The 19111-nt window shown below is 37.7% G+C and overlaps 1 protein-coding gene across 4 annotated transcripts in view; it reads left to right on the top strand.

Moving 5' to 3' along the window:
• The window catches only part of GRM5 (glutamate metabotropic receptor 5), a 238295-nt gene that overhangs the window by 103547 nt on the left and 115637 nt on the right, over positions 1–19111 (top strand). For all 4 annotated transcript variants that reach the window (XM_008928326.3, XM_018071431.2, XM_018071433.2 and 1 more), the window contains one exon: positions 896–1145. In XM_008928326.3, coding sequence (XP_008926574.1) covers positions 896–1145 — 250 coding nt within the window. The remainder of the gene's footprint in view (positions 1–895; positions 1146–19111) is intronic.

The following is a 19111-nucleotide window of genomic DNA, read 5'->3' as shown; positions in this document are numbered from 1 at the left end:
CAGCCAGATGGAGAAGCACGGGGAACCAGAGATACAATCCTGGTCAGGAGGACTGTCAGTGGTATCAGTATATTCACTGTTAAAGCATTATGACTTTGTTGTAGGCCTGGCAGTAAAGAAAGTTTCTGTGATGATACAGAATAAAGAAAATAAATGTATCTGTCTGTTAATATCTGTTACCAGTTTACCCCCATAGAGGAAGAATAGATTAAAAAAAATATGAAGTGTTTCCCATTGATAGACATTTAATTCAAAATACCCCCAGAAAAACCACCAAAAGCACCTTTAGTTCATCTGTGGTCTTGTGATCCCTGTAATGCTAATCCTCAATTTTGTCACTCATTCTCCAGCAGAAGTTCTTCTTTCAACAAAATAAGTTGAAGGAATATAACTAAACTATAACTAAGAAACTATAACTAAAAAAATATTGCATTTCAGATTGCATTATGAAGAGGGTGATGTTATTATCCTTTTGGTTTTTTGCTTATATTTAAAATATTACACCTAAAAAATTATTCTCAACATATATTTTTTAATTTCCTGAAGTAAACCCCAGAGCACTTGACCAAGTTTACTCAGCTTAATCAGAAGAGATTGTAATTTATACATACATTGTTTTACATATTGTGGACCAGATCCTCACAGGTAGTGAGGCACTTAACAGCCTTTGGTTTTAGCAGAGATACAGGCTCTTAAAGACAAGTGAGTTTTCTGGGAAAATTTGTTGATCTTGTCTTGAAAAACGGAGTAATTAAAATGTTAATATGATTTTGCTAAGATTGGTACAGTGATCTCTGTGCAGATATGTAACATATTCTTTAAAATATCTGATGCTTGTGAAGGAAAAGCTACTGCAAATTTTGATATATGCATCTATGTTTCTGTTTGTATTTAGGAAACTATGGCGAAAGTGGAATGGAAGCTTTCAAAGATATGGCAGCCAAGGAAGGGATCTGCATTGCACATTCCTACAAGATCTATAGCAATGCTGGCGAACAGAGCTTTGACAAGCTGCTGCGAAAGCTTCGGAGCCACCTGCCCAAGGCAAGAGTGGTTGCTTGCTTCTGTGAAGGCATGACTGTGAGAGGTCTCTTAATGGCTATGAGACGCCTGGGACTTGCTGGAGAATTTTTGCTGCTGGGCAGGTGAGTAATACCATGCAATTATAGCCAGCCTTTTTAGTGAGTAGGGGAAAAAAAAGAAGACAGTCCAGTCAAGTATACATAAAGCATGTACTTGTGGTCTCTCCTATACCTGCGCATATCTAAAAGATAGAAAGAGTGTCAACTGGGTCATAGCAGTATGTATTCTATGTATCATTCTTATGACACACCAGGTAAACACAAGTCTGCTTGTCTAGTTTAAACATCTTTGTGTAAGGGAAGACTGACACATAAACCTTTGATTTATATCACCCATTTTGTTCACTGCAGTTTAAAATGCATCATGTGCATATACAGCCTGAAGCTATGTCTCATTCAAGTAACTCTGTGTTAAGAATTGATGATGTGGCCTCTGGCTGGACCTGAAATAGATCTTCCCAAAACAAAGAGAAACCTTTCCTTTCTGAGACAATGTGCTGACATGTGCATACTGTCCTAAAGGGAATATGTAGGTAATCCTTCCTCTTAGCTCAACATCAGTGTTTCCTTTCTGAACCACCAAAGGGAAAAAGGAAAATTCGCTCAAATGTGTTCACCAGAAGGAAAAGACCTTGGGCTAGTAATTACTAGAAAAGTAATGATACTGATGTAAACCTAATGAGATCTTTACACTTACCCTTTATTCAACAAGTGGATCCTAAATGAGACAGGAAAAATGATGTATTGAGCACAAAATGGAGTACACCAGGAGTCAACTAATGTAATGCACTGCCTTTTCAGTACATTATTAGAAGGATGATCTCATGGTGTCTCAAGCATCAATTCTACAGGAACGCTTGTAAAATGGTGTCTGTGAAACCAGAAGTTCTAGTGAGAGCTTCAGGGAAACTTTCAAGGACTGTGCTGACAGCTGTCTCACTAACTGTCAGGACACCAGCCACTGTTCCCAATCTGACCTGTTGCACACAGATGTCCTTTCCCCTTGGGAAAGCTCAGGCAACAGGCAACAATAGCAGCTTTTGTCTCTGCCCTTCCTCTTTGCGACCAGCCTACATTTTGGCATTTTCAGACGTGAATGTCTTAATTCTTTCTCTGATTTATGGCAACAGTCTCCTTTCAAATACATTTTATCTGTAGGCCCTTCCATGGACTATCTTGGTCGTTTTCTGTACTGACACCCAAAGGGACCACAGTCCTCAAGGTGAGGCTCACTTAAGCATTTTTAGATGTCTACAATTTAGACAACTCATTGTAGCCATCAGGATTGTCTCTATAGTTAACAGAGAAAAAAAAAGAGACCTTCTTTGGTCACTTTTTTGTAATGTGGACATTTTCAGTAGCATGGAGAAATCATGTTATAGAAAAGGGCTAGTACAAAGACTCTCTTTTTGACTAGCTTTAGTGGAAAAGCCTACTTGTAACCTTTTTATAGCAGGTTGGAGCAAATGTCACCTCTGTTATCTCTAGCTGAATCTGGTACCACAAGACCTTTGCTGTCTACTTTTGTCCTAAATACAAATTGCCAACTCTCTGCAACAGCATTCAAATGTAGAAGTACATAAGCATCATTTTTAAAAAATATGTTGAACCTGAACTGCTCCAGACTCCAAATCATACTTAATTTTGTATGGTATTTTTTTATGTACAGCAGTACTAAATTTAGGCCTTGAGATGCTTTTATGAATAAGGACCTCAGGAATTACAGATTGCAAATAAGAGTCTTTTTACTGTTGTTTGTTTTTTTTTCATAGCTGCAGTGGGAGTTGTCATGAGTAATTATAAGAAAGTTGTTATTCAGTATATGACTTTCATTCAGTAAACTGAAAGTGATATCCTTTCTTAGAAATCTAAACTGTAAAGTCTTTCAAGTCAAAACAAAAATCCTTAATTCTACCAGACCATTCTGGGTGTATCCATACCTGTGGCAGTGCTATACAATTTAATTGTAAAAAATGTAGTATGAACTGGAAGTGTTTACAAAGAAAGAAAAAGTGCAGGCATTTTTTTTCTATCCTTTCTATTTATTCACAGTGGTTCCAAGGTAGTGACTGAGAAGTGACTACTCAGCCATAGATTAATAAGTCCCCAGCCAGTAACTGCTGGGGACAGGTGTAAACTAATGGCACTTTCCATCATCCAACCAAAGCATTCTTGTGGCTGCATCAGACAAGGACAGCTGAAGGGGTATAGTCTCTCTACATGCGGTTCTGCACTTCAGAGATCCCAAGGATGTTGGAGCCTCCTGTATCTTTTCAATAGATTTGGTTCCAAATTGGTATTAAAAAAAAACCCCACACAACAAAAAACCAACCACCCCCACATCCCCACAAAAAACTAACTAGTTTTACCTACTGAGGACTTTTGTTTGTCTTTGACCTACCCTTAGTCAGTATAGCAGAGTGTTTTCTTTATCTGCTGTGCAGCAAGAATCATGCGTAGAGTGTGGGAAGGTGTGGAGTGGCTATGTTCCACAAATATGTTCATTCTCACAAACGTTTTCTTCCACTATGGGCTAATCTCTAGGCTTTGCAACAGAGGTAAAAGAAAAAAGCAAAAGAAAAAACAGGGAACTTGCAAGAAGGCTTCTTGTGGTAAAAGTAATGCAAGACAATAATGTCATTGTCCATTGATGGCCTAAGTTCCTGTAGGGATTTAAAGCTCCATTTTCCTGGACTTTGATGCGCTGTGTGCTCTCTTGTTTTCAGCTGTTTGGCTCTGTTGGCTGTGAATATTTAACTGTTGGTCCAGAGCTAGGGTTGTTGGTGGTTCCTTAGACAACAGTGTAAGGCACTGACATGGGATGGATGCGACACCACTACAAACCCAGATCTTATAAGCAGATTATGTTGGGGACCTTTTTGTACATCATTTCTATAGGGGGGAAAGATATTTAACAAGATTTTGAAAATGGTTCAGAGCTCTAAGGGGAAAGAACTACATCTGAAATTAAAGAAGGCTCATGAAACTAATCTCTCTTGTGAAGCTATGCAGGAAAATGAACTAGGATAAGATTTATACTTTTATTCATCATCTGATCCTGGAGTTGCTCCGGATTAACCATTCAACTGAGAAGGCTATGAAAGGACACTTCAAGAGCAGTGAAAGTACCTGTCATTGGAATGCCATGGGCTCACAAGAAAAACCTCCATCTATTAATGAATACTTTTTTTTTACACCACAAATGCATTTTGCTTACCCCTTGTTTTGTTAAGTGAAGAATTATTTTGTTTCATTTCCAAATGTGCAGAAGGAACTAAAGTCCCAAAACCACACAGTAGCTTTATAGGAATCCACAAGAAAACAACATTTCCATTTCCTCTTAGCTTTTTTTTTGTTCCATTTTGATTCCGATTCACTCCTGGTATCTCCAATTGAAGTCTTTCAAAAGTGTTGGGATTTCCGAAAGCTGTGGATTCCTCACAGCACCTGTTTTATACTGAGATAAACAGAAAATGGAGTGGCCAAGGAGAGTGCACATCAGATAAATTATGCTATACAGCCCCAAGGGGAGGAAAAAATATCCTTCAATAAACACTCCACTCATGACATACTATGCAGTGCATTGCCTGCCTGTGACAGAGATGAAAGACGGCAAGTCACTAGTGCTTGTAGCATTCTAGAGTTTTTTTATTCATGGAAAACATTTTAAATGCTCAGTAAATATTTACCTCATGCACCTTGAGGAATTGGACTTAACCTCAAATAAAAAGGTGAGTGTGTTGACTTTTAAGTGTGAAACAATGTTATTTTAACTTAACTGTTATTCAACTTAATTGAGTTCAGCTAGGCTTCACCTGTTTGTCCTTATTGCATCTGTAATCCATAGGGCATATACCAGGAGATACCCTCATAAATAAAATTCATTAGAGAATAAATAATACATTCACATACCAGAATAACTAAAGAACAGATTTCAGAAGGAAATAGGAGTTTTAATTGTGTAGATAAAACCAGTTTGGTTGTAAGTGATTTTCAGCTCTTCCTCATTTTATGTAATGTTCAGACCCAATAGCTGACATTTTCTTTCATGTTGTACACTCACCCTACTCCTCTTGACTACTAGTTTCTGATATTTGAAAAAAACCTTTGTGGTAATTCTCTACAATGATTTTTTTTCTGATACCTTTCATCTGCAAGGATTCCAAAACACCTCTCGGAATAACTAAGTATTTTAATGCTAAGTCACATGATTTTTCATAATAAAATAGAAACTATTAGCTGCAACTGAAATTATGAATATTGACTGTAACTGTCCTAAATAAAATGGGTTCAGAGAACAGTACCATAGTACTTGATAATTTTATTCTTTCTTTTTGCCTGCTGGCATTATTTTATCTTACATCAACTAATACTTTTGAGTGAGACTCAGGTATGACGTTGGTGACAGCAATTGGGGATGGTTACTAAGTGGCAGTTGGGACATACATACTCTGTTTTGGGGTAGAAGAATGTTGAGATACATGGATACAGGCATTACATACTTTTTACCTTTAGACAAGGGAATTTCCTCTTGATTTATTTATTATTATGATATAGTTATTGTACAAAACTAAAGAGCAAAAGGCAGAAGTTTTGCAGAGAATTTGTGATTCCAAGTGCAAGACAATGAGACTTTTCCTACTTAAAGGAGAGGAGAAGGGAAAGGATGAGGACATTGGAATTGTCAGGCATTGGAACAGGCTGCTCAGGGAAGTGCGCCCTGAAAGTGTTTCTGGGTTAACAGTTGGACTTAATGATCTTAGAGTTCTTTTTCAACCTCAGTGTTTCTATGATTCTAAAGGGAAAATAGAGGTATAAAGAGATAAAAATGGTTTGCTCAATGTCTCTAGCTTCCAAATGACATTCCATTGGCAGTACTGATCTTCAAGAAATTGCTGGGACATTCATCTGCTTCATACATTCATATATGCATATGGTGTATCAGATTTACTATATTATTAACTACCATGTGTGATTGAAAAAAATAAAAAAGTTAAATTCCCTTTGTATTAAATGACATAGTTATACACAACGAATATCTTCCATCAACGCTGTCTCCGTACAATCCTAAACAATCCTAAACATCCACTGGTCAGATTATGTGACCAATACATCTGTTCTAGAACAAGCACCAATCACAACCATTGAGGCCATGTTGCTGAGAACACAGCTGCGCTGGGCAGGGCACGTCTCAAGGATGAAGGACCACCGCCTCCCTAAGGTCTTGCTTTATGGTGAACTTGCCACTGGCTGCCGCATGAGAGGAGCCCTGAAGAAAAGATTCAAGGACTCCCTGAAGCAACATCTCAGCCTTGGCCATATTGATCACCATAACTGGTCTACTCTGGCCTCTAATCAGGAGGTCTGGAGACACACCATCTGTAACGCTGCTGATGCCTTTGAGAACGCACGCAGGATCACTCTCAAGGAGAAAAGACAACGCAGAAAGAATCATGTCTTGCAGAACATACCACCTAAGGAGTCTTTCTGCTGTGCCTTTTGCAATCAGACATGTCTATCTCGTACTGGCCTCATTAGCCACCAGTGTGCTTGTAACAAATGTGGATAGAGCCTTTCCCAAATCTTCATTTGCGAAGCCTAGCCATGATGATGATGATGACACAACGAATAAAAAAATCTATCAGAAGTGGAAATGTTTCCTTAGGCTCTAGTCATGATGCAGATTTTCAGCTGTCCAGCTGAAGAAACATGGCCAAAATTTATCAGTCTGATTTAATCTCCACATGGATCTTAGACACTTAGTTCAGCCAAGGATTTACAGAAATAATAGAAAATCTTCACTTTGTTACAATATCTGTAGCAAAGAGATGGGAAATCTAGAGCATGCCACAGAGTTTCCATCTTCTTTTGAGTATGATCAGGACTTGATAATTACATGCTTTAATGTCCTTGCAAAGATGAAGAACCACATCCTGCATTTTCAGAATTCACTCTGTTCTGTGACATGAAAGTCTGTGCCTCAGGATGCCTCAGGCTGTGCCCCTGAAGCATGCCACGACCACAGAGTTATGTCCAGATGAAGGTGATAAGGGGAGGACACCACTTCTAGCAGTGTGATGATCACAAGCAATTCAAGTGAGGCTCTGCAAGAGGGCAGAAGAGCCAGCGCCCATTCTTCTCAGAACAGCACAGATATTCTCTATCACCAATCACCTCTCCTAATAAGATACCTACTTAGCTCCTGAGGAGATGGATTTGAGGAAATTGTTATTGATTCAGAATCTAAGAGATGGGTCAGCAAATGAGCTAAGTAGAAGATGAGTAGTAGAAATGAGGATAAGGAGGGACAAAGAATGTGGAGGACCGTTTGTTCCAGGAAGTCCTCAAAGTAATTTGGCTGATAGGAAACTCAGCAATACATCTGAAGAAAATCTAGTTAGCAACTAAAAAGGGCAACTACTGCTGAAGGAAAATTAAAGCAAGATAGATGATCTGAGGAAAATGAGTTCTTTTCAATAATTTAAAAAGACATCGTTTGTGAGATTTGTAAAAGTGTCTGATGGGTGAAGAAAAATCTCACTGCAGAGTATGTAGTGGTTCCCCTCCTAAAAGTGTGCTGTGTGGTGTGGGTTAGTATGCCTTTTTCTCTGTTAGTAAAAGTCCAACTAGTGAAGTTCTTGTAACATAAATTAGGATATGAAATTTTGCAGACCTGAAATATGCTCTAAATTCATTTTTGCTTAATTTTGCTGCTTCAGGGAAAAATTAATCAGACAAAACTATTCTATCTAGAATAGCTCTACTTTATAACTTTTGACAAAACTGTGGAAAATAAATGTAATATAAATGTGCAAACCTCTTCTCCAGGGGAAAAATAAGCATGTGAAAAAGTACTTTCAGAGCACAATTGTGCAACCTCAGCCTGTATGAGCAGTCTGATCCTTTTTCTTCAACCACAGTAGGTAGGAGTCTGGTACACCCTCACCTGAATGCTGTTTCCTCTGAGACAAGTGTCTGCTGCCCACTCATTCATTTATCTCTTTTCTCTTGTTCAGACATCGACGTGTAGCCCAAGAAAAGCAGCTACCATATTAAACCTAGCAATTAAATGCACTGTAATTAGCAGCATTAAGCCAGAATCTTCATGACTACCCAAAAGACCAAGAACTTAACATTTAAACAAAGGTTTGCTTTCCTAGAGCTGTAAAAGAGATTAGGGAAGTGAAAAGCTGTATTTCCTCCTATAGTCAAACAGCATATTTAGAGGTAAAGTAGACTAAAGGGTAAAGAATAAGTTGGTTTTGAAGAGGAAATTCGTGGTCCCCTTCTGTGTCAGCCTCATGGCTCAGAGACCCTCAAAGTGAGCAATAGCAGCCCCCAGCCCCCATCTGTCCTGCTGCAGATGGAAGCAGTGGAGTGGTTGGTCAAGGTTCTTTGTGTAATAACTGAAAGGAGCACAATTTTCTTTCTGTGATTCAGACCTCACAAGCTACATTTCAGGATTTTAGGGAGAGACAAGCAATGCAAACATATACACTGAAAGCAAATGAATCAACCTGATTTTTTAAATCTTCTTTTCTGTCTTTAAAATCCCTTTTCTTTTTTATTTTTGTATCTATCTGACCAGTTTTTAATAAATATTTCGCCTTGCAGTCCAATTTCACAGTCACTAATATGGATGAGGTAGTCGGGGATGGAGTAAATTATAAGTCTATTTGGAAGAATGTCTCTGTTTTACCCTTTCAGGAATTCTGTCTTCCTTAGTGGTGTGTGGGAGTTACATGATATCAAGCGAACAAGTAAGAATTTCCAAGTGTGTATGCTGGCAAGTAAGCACACCTCCTATTTATGTCAATAAGAGATACAGATGTCTCTGAGAGGACATTCAGGTCCTACACATCCGAAAACATAACATTAGAGAATACTCCAAACTTCTCCTGACATGCCAAATCATTAGTGTGTCCAATTAAATGATTTCCTTCCTGAAGGATCTGCTCTTTCTCATCTATGACTGGCATTAACGGTCAAGGGGAGGTAGCTTTGTCAGTCAACACACTTGGGTCAAGTCGTGCCTCAGCACTGAAGAAAGAGGAAGTGGCTTGAAACTCAGCATGTCCTTCAAACCTTTTACTTCTGCACTGAAAGTTCACCTCTACCTAGTTCATGCTTGGTCCATCTTCAGGTGGATCTCCTTAAAAATCTTTCAAAGATAAAAATTACACAACCTCCTCAGGCAACTGCTTCTTATGCTTAACTACTCCCCATACTCTTCCTAATGTCAAACCTACAGGTTGCTTTAAGCCGATTACTTCTTGTCCTATAAATGGGAACAAAGAAACAGTTTCTAAAACTGCCTTTCTAAGACTATTATTTATATATTTGAAGGCTTGTGCTTGCACTTGTTCTACTTTGACAACTTTCAGTACGAACAGAAAACATGTCCCACTTTTTGGAATCACGTGAAATCTTTATTCTCTTGGTGGAAATAAGACACAGGAAAAAGCACAGAAGTGTTGGCAAACAATCCCAAAGCATTATATGAGGTTTATTTTCGTTGTAGAATTGAAAATCTATGAGATAACCTACACATTTGAAAAACAGACAGTGAGGCAACGTCAAAAATAACTCCATATTGCCAATAGACCTTTACTTGTAGTTCTGCTTGAAATCAAGTCAGTGGCATTGCTGGGAAGTTGTGTACATTTGTGGGTGCATCTCTGTTTTTGCACAAGAGATTAATGCTTCCGATTTTACGTTTGACTCAAAAGCTCTATCCAACAGCTTGTTAAAATTCAGAATGGGAAAAGTCTATGGGCGACTTACAATTGTTCTCTTTAAATACGTCTTCAGAGAGTGACAGGTGACAATCATAAAGAATTTTCTGATGTGAGTCTATTTTGAGGATGGAAGAGATTTTTCCAATTCTAAGAAAAGAAATTAAAAGTACTTTTGGAACAATGAAAACATGTTCTATTGGAACAATGAAAACATGTTCTATTCAAGTTAGAGAAAAGATTAGATGCTTTCTTCTTAAAAACATGAATTCAAGAGGTTAAAATAAATTAAAATTACAATTCTGTGTAGGTTACATGGTAAAATGTAACTATTTAAAACATTAAAACTAAGATTAAAAATGAGAGGCAGTATATATTGCTAGAAAAAAATCAAGGGTAGTTGGAACAGGATAAAAGCATTTCCTTGAATTTTTCTGATCTTTAGAAAAGCTACAGAATTTCAGTTAATAAAATTAAACAAGGCTAAAATGATCTTCATTAAATGCTTGGTGTATATTTGTTGAAAAATACCCAAGCCTATTTCTGCTCCTTTAAAACTAACTCTGTGACAAATAGAGGTTTGCTGGAAGGTACTGATTGACAGTTAAGATCTGTTTCCTTTCTATTATATTTCTTAATATGTGTGTATGATATCTTCCATGACTTCATTTTTCCTCTTTCTTTTTTTTTGATTTCTCTGCATCATCCCAGAGTCTACATCTAGGAATATTGACTCACTGCACACACACAAACCACAAACGCACATCTGTATATAGAGAAGATATTTATGAAAGGAGAAGACTCGGGGGTTTGTAGCTCTGTGCAACCACCTCCTGATAAAGAGCTGCTGTTCTAGATCATGTCATCCAGGAACAGTCTCTTTTCTCAGCAAACCTGTTCACATCTCAGTTTCTTAGTTGCAGAGGTCCTTTGTGTAGATAAACAATAGAAAAATGTGTGGTAGATAAAGGGAAAGTAATACTGGACCACTTGGATAGTAATTATTCAATTGTCCCAGCTTTAAAATTTTTGTCATGTGTTCCATTTTTCAATTGGAGAAGGACAGTGGGAATCGGAAAGGCAGAGAGATTCTTTCTTCTGCTTCTCATTTGAGATTATTTAGTTGTGCTTAAAACACCCCCAAGATCTGAACATAAAAATATTACCCATGCAGCAGAGATTTATACAAAGGAATCCATCTCACTAACACTCGTGAGTGATTATGGAAGAATATCACTTGGAGTAATGAAAATTTATGATTTGTAAACTTGCAGTGTAACTCATTTTTTTCTATCACTCTATTAAAATGACAATGTAACACACACAGTAGCACATTTCCCTCTCACTATGGCTGAGTTAATAGTTTCTAGTGAAGTCATTGTATCTCCAAAGGTTAAGACTGAAGGCGACTGATAACGTGAATGAAATACCAAAACTCGGTAAACCTCATTTTGGTGGAATTTAGTCCACTACTACCTTGAAAAGACATTATAAATCTTGGCAAGAATATACTGCTTTCAGGAAAAGCAGATAAAAAAGCCATGTACTGTTTCAAGGAATGAAGCCCAAGCTGAATTCTGTTGATCACTTTCATATTAGAAACATGTAATTACAGAATCGATTAAATGAACAGTATTTTGATTAGGAAGTTAAATTTAATAAAATAAAATCTATATTTACTAAGGAGTCATATCTTTCAACCTTTATTCATGTTGATTAGTAACAATGAAGGAAGTGGAGACTGGCTTAATCATAATGAGTAAGTAATTTCTATCCTGGGAAAAAGTATAGTTATAAAACATGGTGATTTAATACATCTTAGCTGGTATGATGTTAAGCATTCTGTGTCTCGAAGTGTTGATATGCACAAATCAATGTTAATCTTGGATTCCGATTCTTTTTAAATATGATTGGCTCAGATGATTTTTAGTATAGTTCTATCAATGCATACCAGAAGGAAAATTATTCCTTGTATCCTAGAAGTTAAAGCAAAGTAAGTTAATTCTGTTAAAATAATTTTCCAAACTCTTCATGTGTTCAAAGATTTCAGGCTTTGGCTAAATATACATCTACTGGAGGCTGTCTGAGTAATAAAAATGGCATATTAATCACCCAAAATCTGATTTTATCTGAGCATTTCTGACATGATGAAAATTATACTATAATGTACTGTCAACTCAGCAATATCTTGAGAAGGATGACTGTCACAAAATGCAGAGATTGATGTTAGATCTACACTTAATAGAGATTTTGGGTCACTCTAAGCAGATGTAGTATAAAACAAGTGTGTTATTTAGTTGCTTGCTCTGACCCCAAATATTTATACTAACAGATAGAAACTCCTACTTAGAAGGAAATGTCCAGAAACCAAAACTCCAAGTGCAGGTTGTTTATCTGGTTTTGTTGACAGTTGATATCTTGAAATCTCCTTCAGAGAAGGACAGTAATAAATGCATAATATTTTTGTGTCTTTAAAAACAAAAATCAAAGACAGAACTGCTTCTGAAGCTGTCATCTCTTAGTTGTAACTTTTGAGAAACTTTATGTATATTTTTTTCTTTTTACTATAAGGTATATCACTTATATTATCTATCCATAAGAAAATAGACAGCTTCATTACTTATGCAGCAATTGCTCTGTCAGAAGTCTAATTACTTCTTGCTGCTCCATAAGTCCTTGTCATGGAGAATCTCCCAGTACAAGGGTAGGGTAAACGTAATTAGTATTTTCTAATCATGTCTCCCATTATTTTACACTACGTTGAACTTAATATGCCAGTTTCACCTACTGGCAGCCAAAAGCTCGTGTGGCAGTTTGTTATCTCTTTCTAGTTGTGCTTTTGTAGCCAGAGGAGTTCTCAAGTTCATACTCAAAAAAGCATTAATGCCTGCCTCTCTCCAAATTGAAAATCATAGAGCCAAAGGAGTATCCTGGGAACAACACCAATAACAAATAGTGCAGGTGCCACAGAGCCTGCATTTCGTTCAACTACAGTAATTCAGTTGAGAGGTGCAGAAATTCCTACCCACAGGAATGCAGTCAAGGTGTTTCTAACCGACCAGTTGAAAATGCACATCTTCCTTCTGAACATTTCTCTGAAAGGGTCAGGACATAGATCCTAGGCAAGGAAACAGCTGTTTTTTCTGAGGCTTTCTTATAGCAAGTGGTGACTTACATTTCTCTAATGTAAGTGATGCCCATCTTGAGCTCAGGTTATATCTTCGATTCTCTGAGATGGGTGTTATCTGAATCTTGAGTCCTACATATCCAAGAAAAGGAGCTAATTACTCTTCAAAATAAGCAGAAACAGTTCAATATCATAATTCCAGTCTTAATTTGAATAGATTTTTATCTGAACATTTTATAGCACTGATAGAGAAGTACAAGATTCATCTTAAACTAAGACCAGTGTTAAATTGGTCTGAGCTCACTTAAATAGTCAGGGGGTGAGGTGTAGGCATTGTACACAGGGTGATTCAGACCTAGATAAGGTAAACTGTCCTCTGCTGGGGATTTGGGGTGAATATATCCAAGCATCCATTGTGTGCTGAGAATCAGGGGAGAAAAACCCTAACCAGTGTATATGTATATCTCTCTCAGATAGCATACTGGATTCTTGGGAAAACAGAGATGTCATTGTTTTTCAGGTGGATTGGGCAGATGTGAAGTGCTTCCTCAGGTACAGGCTTCAAAGGGGGGGAGATCTTCAGTGGGAATCTACTCAAGGGTGGGAACTTTTGTTCAGGAAACAGAATTCTTCACCCTGATTCCCTTTTTTTTCCAGGAATGACGTACTAAATTCACATTCCTGCATACTTCTCTACCTTGTCTGTGTGCTCAGAGGCAGGTTCTGACATCTGCTGCCTTTTACCTTAAAAAGGAGCTGTGAGTTAGATGTGCCAAGGGACAGCTGAGCCTGCTAAACATAAACTGAATGTTTCCACACTGACTCTGAAGAATTAAGTGTCTGAAAATCCATCCAGTTTTGGGAATTCCCAGCCAGGACTGTCCTGGAGGGTACAAATTTCAAAAGCTTTAAACAGTTACTTGTGAGAAATGTCAAGGAAGAAAGTTTGATTTCTGGCCTTGATTTCAGCCCCACTGATTCTTCTTGAGGATGTCACATCCTGACACTTCTAATGGTTTAGGTAGTTGGGAGCTATTAGATACAGACCAGAGTGAATCTGGATGCATAGATACACTGCAAAATAGTTTATAAGACCGCTCTCTTTCAGTTATGTAGCAGCTTTAGTGCTGACTTTTCCTCAAGTTCTTTTTCACAAAAAAAAAGTGAATATTTTAAAGAAAAATCATTTGTAATAAAGTTTCAATAAAGTGTATGCAACAATATCATTATGAATATTGACCAGTAAATTTATTTAAATAATAATTGTTTATTATGATTTATTTTGAAGAATGGCTGGAAGGATTTCTGGTGGGAAAGGATGTGGGAGTGATGATCAACAACAGCTGAATATGATCCAGCACATGCCCAGATGACCAAAAAAGCCAATGGCATCCTTGCTTGTATCAGCAATAATGTGGGCAGCAGGACCAGGGCAGTGATTGTCCCCCTGTACTTGGTATTGGGGAGGCCACACCTTGAACCTGTGTTCAGTTTTGGGCCCTTCACTCCAAGAAAGACATTGAGGCGCTGGAGCATGTCCAGAGAAGGACAAGGGAGCTGGGGAATGAGGAGTGGATGAGGGAGCTAGGGGTGTTTAGCCTATAGAAAAGGAGGCTAGAGGGGACCTTCTCACTCTCTACAACTACCTGAAAGGAGGCTGTAGCCAGATGAAGGTCAGTCTTCTCCCAGGTAACAAGCAATAGGACAAGAGGAAATGGATGACAAGATGAAATGGTCACAAGTTGCACCAGGGGAGGTTTAGATTAGATATTAAGAAAAAAATCTTTACAGAAAGGGTTGTCAAGCATTGGAAATGGCCGACCAGGGAAATGGTGGAGTGATTTAAAAGATATGTAGATGTGGTACTTAGGGACATGGTTTACTGCCTGACTTGGCAGTGCTGGGTTAACGGTTGGATTCAATATCTTAAGGGTCTTTTCCAACATTAACATTTCTATGATTCTATGATTCTGCTTGGAAAATGGGGACATTCTAAAGACAAGAAATTCCATATTTAGAAAGCATCTGGACTGTGGATGCTAAGGGACAAGTTTTATTGCAACAATCAGATATTTTGCTCTTACCATTATAAAAGTGATTTTTATTTCAGTTTTGTAATTTGGTAAGAGTGCTATTCTTGGATAGCAGAGACATATATGTGTTCTATACTTTTCCTCACTTTTGATGTTTTTGCTTTGATGTTGTGTTTATGTGCATCATCTCTCTGATGACTTCACTATCCTGTAAGAACAATAAGTAAAGTAATTGAGAATTACCATGGAAATCTGTGTCAGATGATAAATAAGCACTTTACAAATGAATATCTCATGATGACACTAATTTAAAAACAAGCTATTTAAAATTGTGCATTTTGCTATGGCAGCTGAACTGCTGGCATGCCAAGGAGCTCACAACACAGAGATACTTCAAGTAGGCTGAAAAGCCTGATGAAGGAGAGTCACTAGGTTAAAAATATCCAAGTGCTTTATGCAAGCATGATGTATCATTGTAAGGGAAATGAAGTTTGTTTGTTCTGAACCAAAACTCTTGGCTGGCTATTGGTTTTGCAGAGACATTGAGATGTTAACAGGAAGTGAAAAGTTGCTGGATTTTATGTACTCCAGATTTTTTTTCTTGCACCATTGTGTTCCAGTGATTGAATATTCAAGCATTCTTCAGATGTTCCAGATGTTACCTTTTCATGTGTGAGACCATGTCTGATATGTTGGGTCCTGGAACAGCTGAGAGACAGCAGTGCTGGGCTTCAGGTGGGGTGGTGTCATCTCATCCTTTGTGTTGGATAGATGGGTTCAATGACTCTGAAATTACTACTGTATGGGTGTGTTCTTCCCCATGATAAAGACGTAATTTCCATCCAGTCCTATTCACAAGGCTCTTTTGGGGAAAAAAAAAAAAGATTATGATCCCTAAATAGATTTTCAAGATGGGTATGAGCCAATAAGTTTCAAAGATACAGTAGGTAGCATTCATGATGTTTATTTACATTTGGATTGGAAATACATGGCTCCTGCTATAAACCCTCCTCTCTGTTCTCTATCGAGGAAAACCAGTCAATTTACTTAGTCAGCAAATGTTAGACTCTGAGACTGGATGCTTTGAAAAACCTTCAGAGTTTCCAATACCTTTAATAAGGGAAAAAGTGTATTTTAATACACCAATTCAAATGCATTGTTGGATTTTATTTTCCTTAATAGTTGAAAATTATACTATCTAGTTACCAATTGCACTGTAGTAAATGAACTCATAGGCTGTATGCACCATTTGAGTAAATTGTCCTGTTCCGATTTGCATGAAGATGTTCTCTAAGGAAGAGTGTATTCTCACGAGTCCAGTGCCCCCCTAATTATCTGAACCTGGAGTGTGTTTAAGCACCTTTAAATGTAGAAACAGGAGCCCACATCCATCTGTATAACTGTTAGCAAAGTTACTTGTTCCTGCTCATGAAGGAAGTCTGTGGTAATGCTTAAAATCAAGACTAGATTTTGTAGATCCAAAAAAGAAACCCCTCCATTTTAATTCATACTAAATGACTTTTCAGCGTCCAAATTCTCTAAGTAAAGCAGCTGGCTTTTACACCTATGGATTACCCAGAAAACATTTAGATGCTTAAAATCAATAATGAATAACACTTTAGATTGGTTATGTATGTGACATTTTCTCTAACTGCAAAAGAACCCAAAGGCATTTTCTTTTCCTTCCCCCTTGAAAATGTCCAATCAAACCAGTTTGGCCTTCTTTGATTTGAAATTAATGTCAGGTTTGGGATTTAGATATTAGAAAGTATGTGACAACTAATTTTTGCGACAGCTTATGTATATGTGTGGGCTTGGGGAACTACATGAAGTACTTTGAATGTATTCAGTTACTTATTTCTAAACATTTTCATGATTTAAAACAAAATTTTGACACTAATCTCCATTTCTAAAATTTAAACACAGACCTTGAAAAATTTTATGCATATGCCTAATTTTATTTGTAGATAGGTTCCTCAGCTGAGTTAGAGGCGTTTTATGGAATCATTGCTGAATTTTTTATTTTGCTGGTGAGGCACCTATCCAAGTGTCCATTTTCTGTCACTGACTACAGCTAAGGGAGGTGAATCTCCACATCTGATTCTGCTTACCTAACCTGTTCCTCTTCTCCTGTGACCTGATCATATTCATCACCCTCTTCTGGACTTTCTGCAACAGGTCCATGTCCCTCTTATGTTGGGGGCCCCTGAGCTGGACGCAGTACTCCAGGTGGGGTCTCTCAAGAGCAGAGGGGGAGAATCATCTCTTTTGACATCCTGGCCTCACTTCTCATGATGCAGCCCAGGATACAATTGGCCTTGTGAGCTGCAGGTGGACACTGATGGCTCACATTGATATTCTCACCAACCAACACCCCCAAATTCTTCTTCTCAGGGTTGCTCTCAATCCATTCTCCACCCAGCCCGTATTTGTGTTTGGAGTTGCCCTGACCTTGCTGTGGAGTAAAACATCTTTTGAGAGTGGTAGGGAGCCCTCATGTGTGGTTACGGTTCAGAACAGATTTCCACGTGCAGTTTCTATGGCACCAGGTACTTCTGTGATTTTCAGTTTTATCACATAAGAGGTTTCTGTTGAATGCATTTTTTTCATTTTTTTAATTTTAATATTTAAAGTTCATCGTAAGTATAAGGTGAAGATTGGGGCTTTGATGTGCTAAATAATATAAGGTGTCTTATCCTTAAATATTTATATGTGTTAAGAATAATTCTGCTAAGGACAAAAAATTTCAGGGTGTCATTTAACTCTCAGTTCATCCTTATTGTAATGGACTCTAATCAACTGAAGGTAGTGTGTAAAATTAACCTAAAGTGTTACTTCTTCTGAGACTTTTTTCTTAAGTAGAAAGTTTATTTTGTATTGGTTTCTAAGAGATTTTGATCAATAAGAGATTATTTTTAGAAAGTGACTCATCAAAAAGAATTTTCTTAAATTCTACTACTTACTTCAATACGGGCAAACAGTTTTGACTTAGCAGCATTTCCTGATAGAATAGAGCACAAAAATTATAGATTTAAGTACAAGTATAACCAAGACCTTGTTTAGCTTGCATCAGTCTCCCAATAATTTTTTATGTTTATCTATGTAAATCCTGGATATTCATCTCTAAATACAGCCTATGAAGTAAAAACACCTAGGAAAATATCAGTGAAAAAATATCACTAGCAAACAGAGAACAGGAGGTAGGGTCTCATAAATAGAGTAACAGTGTAAATACTCTGTAATTATTCAGCACTTACTGGTAGTTCTTCATTCGGATGCTCCTGCCAGAGACAGATGTCACAATGTGTGAGTGACACATGCACACAGGAAACAGGACAAAAAGTTATCAAAACTTATACATCAGGGCCCAAAATGTTAATTCTCTTCCTGCTTATACTTTCCTTCAAGATGCAATGTTCAGGTCTTGCATCTGCAGTGATAGAATTGCCTCATTCTCGCATCATTTCAGGTCTTTTGTCCTTTTTACACACTTCTGTAACACAGAGTTTGGAAATCATCTATTCAATGGGTTTGGGGTGTCTGATGCACTTTATGCATGACACAAGTACCCAGTGTCACCATTGTCATCAGCTGCAATAGAGGAGAGACAAATGATGACTCAATCTGAAATGCCGCAAACAATGAAGGGATGATATCCATCCTCAGTTTCAAACTTAGTAGGTTGGGTTCCAAGCTTCTTTAAAGACATTTACATCTACTATCTTATTTAATCAACAGTTTATCTTGTTTATTCCACCTTTCCCCAAGTTCCTAGTATTACATTACTCCAGGAATTCCTCTGGATTTCTTGGTCCATTTGTTTAAGATGACTATAGCTCTATGTATAAGCTAATTTTGACACAAATGTCATATGGATTTCCACTATTTCACATCTCCTTGTTACCTATCTATTTATTCCTCTACCTCTCTGTTTGCTTTCAAGGTTAAACGTTTCAGTCAGTCCTGTCTGAATCTCTCCCAGCCACAATTGCAGCACTGCAGGCTGCGAGGTGCAGACACATCCTGAATACAGCTGTAATGTGCTGTGACTCAGCAGTTCAAGTGGGTACCAGCCCTCTCCCAGTCACATCGGCCCCAGCAGACACAGTTTAGGGCAAACATGCCCCCAAGACA

This window comes from Manacus vitellinus, unplaced genomic scaffold, assembly GCF_001715985.3.
Source record: "Manacus vitellinus isolate BGI_N305 unplaced genomic scaffold, ASM171598v3 scaffold_2_pilon, whole genome shotgun sequence".
Taxonomy (NCBI): domain Eukaryota; kingdom Metazoa; phylum Chordata; class Aves; order Passeriformes; family Pipridae; genus Manacus; species Manacus vitellinus.
Note: the sequence above shows the minus strand (reverse complement) of the source record. Positions and strands in the feature narration are given on the sequence as shown.